Source organism: Pieris brassicae, chromosome Z, assembly GCF_905147105.1.
Source record: "Pieris brassicae chromosome Z, ilPieBrab1.1, whole genome shotgun sequence".
Classification (NCBI taxonomy): domain Eukaryota; kingdom Metazoa; phylum Arthropoda; class Insecta; order Lepidoptera; family Pieridae; genus Pieris; species Pieris brassicae.
Window position 1 is genome coordinate 8,572,030 of NC_059680.1, and position 9,152 is coordinate 8,581,181.

The window sequence follows — 9,152 nt, forward strand, 5'->3', positions numbered from 1 at the left end:
GCCCTCGACAAGTACACCTTTAAGTTAAATTTTTTAGAAAATATCTCGTTACAATTAGGACTCATATTTTGAATTAAGAATCCTAGTGTTTTTTTTTAAGAACAGGGAACAGACCTTTAGGACGCTAACCTGATATGCCCATAGACATTCGCACTATCATGAGAACTAGGCTATTCGTTTGCGATCTAATTGTTTTTAGCGATATAAGTTCCATTTTAATATATTTTTCTAACTTCAATCATATACAAGCAATTACCAAACATTACATAACATTTACACTCCAATACACAAAGTTCCACTGAAATAGAATGTAATTAACGTATAGACTGCGCTGTAATAAAATAATAATATGTTAGAAACCATTGAAATTGCTCATTCGGTCATCTAACTCACCACGCATGTCGCTTTGGCTAGTCATCGGTCGCGAATCGTCTACAAAAGTTAACGGTCGTTACAGCGTTAAGTCCAGGTCAAAGTTGAATAAGTTTCATGCATCGAAAAAATATATGAGGCCGCGTGGTAAGTGTTTTTAATTATTATTTATTAATTTTCTTATTTTTATTAGAATTTTGTACAATATTCTTAAATTGAAAAAAAATCTATGGTTAAATGGAATCAGATTCACAGTTTTTCCTTACGTCCGAGTGGAACTCCTATTTATTTACTTAACACATTAATATAAGCTTTGTTATAATATAGTTAGTTTTAATGTTTTAACTATATTTATAATATAGTTTTACCTGGATCATACGATGATGGTATGCCATCCTTTTTTTTTGGGTAGAAAACAAAAGTCCTAGTAGCGAGGATTTGGATCTCAGTTTTTAATAAATGTTTTATTTATAAAATCCTAAAGTTGAATAAAAATATTTCATTCAAACTGTTTTTGTGACTTGTTTTTTTACGAGTCAAAATCTCAGTTAAATATTTTAAATTCCTTATCAGTTTTTATTGGTTTCGGTCTATATGTAACGGAATAAATTCAATTATTCAGTAGAACCTGATTTTATTTAACTGTTAATTCATCAGTTCTATAAAAAAATATCTCTATGCTGATTGAAAAAAATTCAGTGATCTTGGATAAATCATGTTCAGAAATACTACTTTCATTTAAATGGGCACTTAATTTGTTTTATGTCAATATTCATAGTAATCTCCCATTTACTTCACTATCTTATTTAATGTGGATCAAACAGGCGATAAGTATACACTAACTGTAATCGCTACACTTAAAGGTCGGGCCACAATATTTATTAGTCATGATGATTTGAAACATTATTCGTTTTGCCAATAAAAAAATAACGAAACGTTACAGTTCAATATACACCAATTTATTCATGAACCGAATGGCTTACATATTCCATCGCTCTGGTAGTCTTCAAATGTTGTTTCCAAAATGTTCTAAGTCATTGCCAAAATAATGATTGTTTTTATTATTTTTGCAACTGATAAATAAAATTTATTTACATGTTTTTATGTGTCACCCGACAGTGTTAGTTGTGTATAAAGGAACTGAGATACATGAAATGATTGGTTTTGCTACTGGAAAAGTCTAGAACTGCGTAAAAAGATACATAAGATGAAGGTTTTCTTACACCTTACTCAAAAAATTGCTGGAAACCAAAGAGCGTTTCAGAGTGATTTTGATTTTAATACACTTGTATAAGGATACATACAAATTCTACATTTGTACTATACTTTCTGTACAAAAACAATTACTTACGTAATTTGTCACGCTGCGACCTGAATACATCAGCAATTATTTCACAATTGTGATGAGCGTAATTAATACTCATACCTACATAGGATATAGGATATCAATCTGAAATTCATTTGTTTTTCCATCTCATTGACAGTCATTGCATCATTACCAATTTTTACTACTATCTGCGTGAGATTCACAAAAATAATGCAGGTTTGAAGGTATTGTAAATTTTTTCCGTACTTCTAGAGATAACTTATATTCTAGGCAATAGAATTTTAAATAGGGTCCTAAAACCTAAAACAAACGAGTTTCTATGTGGTTACCAAGAGAGTACTGTAATAGTAATAAAAAAAGTGTTATTAAAGCTAAAGAACCGCTTTAAAATTCATAACACATTTTTAATGACTCTCAATTTAGCGGCTTTTCGATCGTATGAGCGAGGAACTAATGATGTAACTCATACACGGAATACAAAATAAGCCACTTCTTACTGGAAAAATAGCTGCAATAATATCTTCTTGTATGGATTCTTAGATGGAACAGCAATTAATAACGTCGTGTTGTAGGTGTCATTTACTTTGTAAATTGAACCATTCTATTTAGTAATTTATTTGGAACTACTTTCTTTACAAATTGCTAATAATACAGTTGTGTTGTGTGTTTTGTGGTTTAATCTGGTCAATAAAGAATCATAAATGGCTACATTGTTTAAAATAAATAAATTATATCTTATGATAATAGTAAAAGATAGTATTTCCTTTTTTATGTGACGACTTCTTAGTTGCATAGTGACATATTCGCTGTAAATTCACTCTGATCCATTTACTACGACTCCTGTATGACAAATTCAAAACGTTTACACACATTTATACATAGCGGTAAGTCACTACTTTGAAACTCTCTCTCCTCTCAGCGCACGATACTTTTGCGCACGATCTTCAGCAGTATGGCTGTTTTGTTAACCTCCAAAGAAATAAAAACATGCGACTTATAAATAGCATAGTTTAATATATATCAACAATGAAATTTGTAATTATCAAGGTACTAATATTCGGCATTTGAATATCCTTGGAATGGATTGATTATTCTCTAAGCAATCAAGGCGTCAATGTGTAGTAAACATGCTTATACATAGGTATGTGGTAGTTACATTGCTACCTTAACGAAGGGAAGGGGCGCGGTCAGCTTTGCAAACTTGAAACACAATCTATTTATTAAAGTATCGATATACGATGTTGGAATTTTGTTATTATTACGTGAAGGGCAAATATTATTTGCTTATTTCATCACCACATACACTGATGAAATGAGCTTAATGGTAAGCGCACAGCATGTCGTTGGATCGATTTTCATCGTGTATGCACTGAAGTCTGGCCACGTGCTTGCCTTGAAAAGTTAAATTTTGACGCTGAGATGTCAGTTCTGTTATGGGAATTTAAACGTTAATTACAATTTACAACAGTGGGGTTGACGCATATTCTATATCAATGAAGCATTCACATCTACTTATTGGCCTGACATATATTTCTGATAGAAGGAAATTTTGCTTAATAAAATGGTATTTTACTATGTTGTAAGCTACTGACTCGCACAGCTAATTACCTCGTTTCTTAAAGCTAGGACCAGAAATAAACTCTTCCTTGTCCGTAACGCGTAGACAGGAGATATTTTTAGATTCTCATACATAATTAATTTTCTTCAAGAAACAAAAACATATTAGGCATTATTTATTAAAACTATCATAACATAGTTCCGATATTGTACTATATAGTACTTTGATTATTCCCGTATGTAAAACACATTAGTAGAATTACTTAATCTTGGTGTTCATATTAAAAATACTCATTAAATTTTTTCTACATAAAATCTAAATCTTATAAGATTTTAACTTATAAGTTATCGGATTCTCATGAACAGTTTGTTGCTTTTAGCAATCTACTTTAAAACTATACTTTAATCCCTCATCACTCGGGGCAACGAGAATTATAGCATAAGTTAAATGTCTGAAATGGGTTTCATGTGCAAAAGCGCGAAGAACAACTCATTTTATGTAGTTTTCATTGTTATAAATAAAAATAACATATTGTTACTAAGACGGGTTGAATGTTTCTCGATTTTTCCACTAGAGGCGTGTTCAGTTGGCTAATGTGATTTTAGTCACTGAAATTAGTGTATTTTGTGAATTTAGTAGAGTTGCGTAGTTTGTACGTAGTCTTTCTCGTTTCCTAATTATCAAATAAAGAGATTTACGACGTTTTACATCCGACCCTCTAGCTCGTTTACATATTACAAAATTCAAATACAATACAAATTTCGAAGGGTTTACATATTACAAAATGTTTTTGTAAAACATAAATATTTGTTTTGAACTCCAAAACAAGATAATTGACCTTGTTAATTATTTATGTGTGTTTGTGTGATGCTGTGTAAAATTTTAAAATTCAAAATGATTCTCATTTGAAATTTTAAATATTATTTTAGTAACCAGCTAATTATTGAAATAACTTTGTTTTCTGAAGATTAATATTCAATTATAAAGACTGCTTTATAATTGAATATTAGTATTTTCACGTTGCTTTTCCAATTTTATCAAGTTCTATATTTTGTTTACGCATGCATTATTGTTCATGTGTTATTTGGGTTTTACTTAATTAGTATTTTATTTAGATTCTTATCTATCGCACGTTTCTTGTTTAATGTTCTGAAGCACCTTCAATATTAGTGATCATGTAGTCGTCGAAGAATATTGTTGCCAATTTCTGTCTATTTTATAAATCAAATATAAGTAAACGATTCACCTTTGGTAAGATAAGTATCTCAAATACCGTGAAAGGAAATTATAATAAGAAAATGTTAAATAAAGATATCAGCCTTAATAATAAAGACAGTGTTAATAACGATGGGCAGTTCAAAAAAATCGATTATGATGAATTATTATCAAGTGCTGGGCAATTCGGACGATTCCAGGTTTTATTGTTTCTTGCAATGTTCCCAGCACACATATATTCATCATTTTCATACTTCTCACAACTTTTCATGACTGAGGTTTCTCCAAACCACTGGTGCTGGATTCCAGAACTTGAAAATTTCACTGAAATTGAACGAAGAAATTTGGCTATACCCGTGGATGGTAATTCACAATATGGATATTCGAGGTGTCAATCGTACATTGCGAATTGGAGTGAGGTTCTAAGTTTAGGACAGAAGCCAAACGCAACCTGGCAAACTCAATCTTGCCAACATGGTTGGGAGTTCGATAAAACGGAAATTCCGTATCCAACTATATCAAGTGAGCTTGGATGGGTATGTGAAAAAGATAGTTATCAGGCGACAGCTCAAGCAATATTTTTTATCGGATCGACCGTAGGTGGATTTTTGATTGGCTGGATATCTGACAAATATGGTAGGATCCCAGCATTGGTTACAAGTAATTTAATCATTTTTATTGGTGGTATCCTAAGTGTATTTGCTACAGATTTATTGCAATTTTCTGCATGTCGGTTTTTAGTTGGAATGGGATATGATAATTGTGTAATGATGATGTATCTTCTTTTGGTAGAATATGTAGCACCTAAATATAGAACTATAGTAGCGAATTTACCAGGTGCAATATTTTACACTATAGGTGTTACTGCATTGCCGTGGATATGCTTAGCGTGTGGTCACTGGAAGACTATTAGTATAGCTACAAGTGTTCCTATGTTATTAGTCATTTTAGCTCCATTTGTATTACCTGAGAGTCCAAGGTGGCTTCTTTCAAAGGGCCGTGTTAATGATACTATAGATAAAATCAAAGCTATCGGTAAAGTAAATGGGAAAGAAGTTCCCCAAGAAATTGTCGATAAATTTATTAAAACAATTGAAAATAAAGAGATACAAGAAACATACAGTTGCATGATAATTGTTAAACATAAAGTTTTAAGAAAATCTTTCATATGTATGTGCAGCTTGTTTATGTTGTGCATGATAATATTTGATGCTTTAATTAGAACTATCGGCGCCCTAAAATACGACTTTTTCTTGTCATTTACATTCGTGTCATTTACTGAATTCCCGTCGTTGCTTATAATTTCCTTCATTTTAGATTTAACTGGTAGAAAATGGTTAACAATCGTTGCATTGATACTTACTTGTATTTTAAGCATCTTATCTACATTTGTAGGCGAGGGTTTACCATCTGTAATGTGCATTGTGCTCGCTCGATTTTGTATAAATTTTGCTATTAATGCGTGTATGCAATGGACAACTGAGATACTGCCGACCCCTGTTCGAGGTTCGGGTAGTTCGATTGTCCATATTTGTAGCTATGTTTCTAGCGTTGTATCACCTTACATTGTGTACCTACAAAATTACGTTATATGGCTTCCTCACATCATTATAGGAGGTATAGCGTTATTGGGGGTAATTTGTGCTTTTATGTTGCCAGAGACAGCAAACAAAGCAATGCCACATACGCTTAAAGATGCTGAGGATCTTGTTAATAACCAAATTATGTTTGATATACCCTTTCTACGCAAAAAATAAAGCTGAAAAAGAAGGTAAAACAAACCGGTCTTTTGATATGAAGTAGTTCTATTACATAACGATAAAATATTATTTTTTTCTCCCAATTTGTATATGTTAAAAAGGGTTGATGCAATTAATGAAGAATAGATTATGTCTCACTTATAAAATTAAGTGATAGACATATTTTATGTTATGTATTTAACCAATTATCATATAGCTTAATAAGCTCAATCTATGTGGATTATTTATGAAGTACTGTGTATTATTTAATTATAAGAACAATAATTGTAAAAAATCATCAAATATTTGCATAAAAATTGTAGTGTTTAATTGTGTTATCATGTCATCATATTTGTCATTAGTTTCTTATCCTATTTTCTATACGATGTATCTTTGAGTAAACTTTGCTATCAATTTGCATTGCGATTTCTCAGCTCGATACAGGTGTTTTCCAGTGTGACGTACTAATGTTAGCAGGAAAATTTATTTGTTATTTTCCAGCCATATACAAATCTATTATTAAATATACTAAAATGTATTTCTCATACATAATAAACATTTGAATAATAGTTTTCACCATTATAAAATGCTTTGTATAATTGTTATTGCTTTGAAGAAAAAGATAAAGAGACGCTCAATAAAAATCTTAACAAAATTTAGATTTTTATAATTACGATTGTAACAGCAAACGATACTTATCCGTATTTGAAATAAATAAACAAGTTTATTTGAAAGAGCGTTGAAATATAAATCGTCCTCAGAAAATTCTAACGAGATATCTGCTTCCATCCTCAGGTCAAGTTTCGAATACTTTCAAGAAAAGTGACACTAAATGTAACAACTACAACATTGAATTGTTATACATTGTAGTAAGTTTTGGCCTTAAGCTAGTTCCAATAATTAGAAGCTAGTCTAACTTTAATATTATGGTCCGGTAATATTAAAAGAACCGCAGTCTTTAATTGCAGAAGTTATTGGTCTTATGACGATAATATTTTTCAACATAACTTAATATGTCAATATTTTTACTCTATGCAATGGATAACTGAAATTCTACCGACACTTGTTAGAAGGAATTAAATCACCCTTATTACAAATATTGTGTATTGAATATCTACAAAATAACATTATATGAAATGTTACTGAAGAAGTTATTAATTCGTTTTAATAATAACAATATCATTAAAAATGTTAACTCTTTAACTAACGTCGTTTTAATGCAGGCAAGTTTATAAACACTACGAATATTATCACCTATCAAACCCATCCCATCCATCAAACTCAGTTCGCAACTAAAGTTGCTTTAACTACAAAAAACTATATCTTTTTCATTTTTCCAAAATAAATATGTAGATTGAATTTAAAGGGCGAAAATACATATCTCCAACAGTATTAGTTTTTTTCTCACTTTGGGACGATTGTAATTTTAGTCTTAAGTGACACATACAAGAAGACGTTATTGATTTATTAAAATAATCTATTACTATACGTCTAAAGGCGAGAACTTAGTCGAACAACGAAATGAACACTTCGTGCATATTTGGATCTACCAGCATCTTTTACATATTAAAAGCACTCATCAAGATGCCGAAAGGAAGTTGCCGTAAGCTCATCAAAGATACTTTGAAGGTTATATCTACTGGTTTCCATATTTTAATTGAATTTAATATAAGATAGTTTGTTTATTATATTCATTTAATAACATATACTTAATAAATATTAATACTGACTAATTCAACTCCTTTAATTTCATTATGGTTATGTAAACAAATAATTATAAACATGTATCATATCTGTTGCAATAAAGCAAGTCGATAGTCTAACTAGTTAATTTGATAAACTCAATATTTTCCGAACGAAAGTTGATATAGTGTTAATCAATTTATGTAATTTGCTGTCACGATATCAGAATGAAGATCTCTAATCGGGTAATGGGCCGCCCCTAGCTATTGGACAGTTAAACTACGCGCAACGTGGGCTCTACTTGGTTACATACTAATAACGAGTCGTTATATTTTTATTTTGGATATAAAATATATCTAATGGATAGAAATACTATTGACCTCGCACTACTTAGAGTAAGATGAAGGAGGGGAAGGTAGATTTTAAATTTTTATTACTCTATGTACCAACCGCCTCCTAAAATCGTTTTTACATCTAGTTTTTTTATTTTACATTTTTTTGCGTCCATTTTTTTGTTTTAATATGAATATAGCTTTTTATTTGTACGTTTAAGTGAGCAATAATCCAGTTTTAAACTCGGAAATATATAACAGGGAAATTGGAAATAAGATATTCGCAGCAATTTTCTTTTATGAAAATAACTGAAGAACTCAACAAAAAGTCATGAAAATATTCCCGAATAGAATACTTTAATAAAATAACTCATTAAATAGCATAAGAAGAACATGACATAAGCAAATAGTTCTAAAATAGTTAAAATTGTCATTAAAACAATTTTAAACATTATCAATTAACTTAGGATGATTAGGTAAATTAATATAGGATGTCATAATACTGTGTACAAAGCTGTAAATATATAGTGCCATATTAGTTTTTTTCTGTAGTTGTAAAATTAGTTGTAATTGTAGTTGTTGATGTTCAACAAACAATAAGCATAAACGTATTGTACAAAGTTCAAAGTATACCGTAAAATGTTACAAGTAAATAAACCGTAATAAATGTTGGTTTGATTAATTAATTTCATTTTATACAAGTCATAACAGGAATTAACCAATCTATGTTAAACAACAAACATCTTATCAGACAAATTAACCGAAGCAACGCGAACTGCCCCGTGTGTCAAACGTAAGTTTTAACAATATGCATATAAGTGTTTCTTTTTTTAATGTATCAAGACCATGTCTAGGATTATATTTAAAAATAGAACCGACGTTAATGGATTAAAATTATCGCATTAATGGATTGAAAATTAATACCG

The 9,152-nt window shown here is 30.4% G+C and overlaps 1 protein-coding gene across 1 annotated transcript; it reads left to right on the top strand.

Annotated features, from left to right (window-relative positions):
* Positions 1-4,392: 4,392 nt before the first annotated feature.
* LOC123718973 (beta-alanine transporter-like) lies at positions 4,393-7,841 on the top strand. The gene has a single exon (XM_045676002.1). It carries the CDS (start codon positions 4,556-4,558, stop codon positions 6,227-6,229), a length of 1,674 nt encoding a protein of 557 aa, XP_045531958.1. The 5' UTR covers positions 4,393-4,555; the 3' UTR covers positions 6,230-7,841.
* The last annotated feature ends 1,311 nt before the right edge of the window (positions 7,842-9,152 follow it).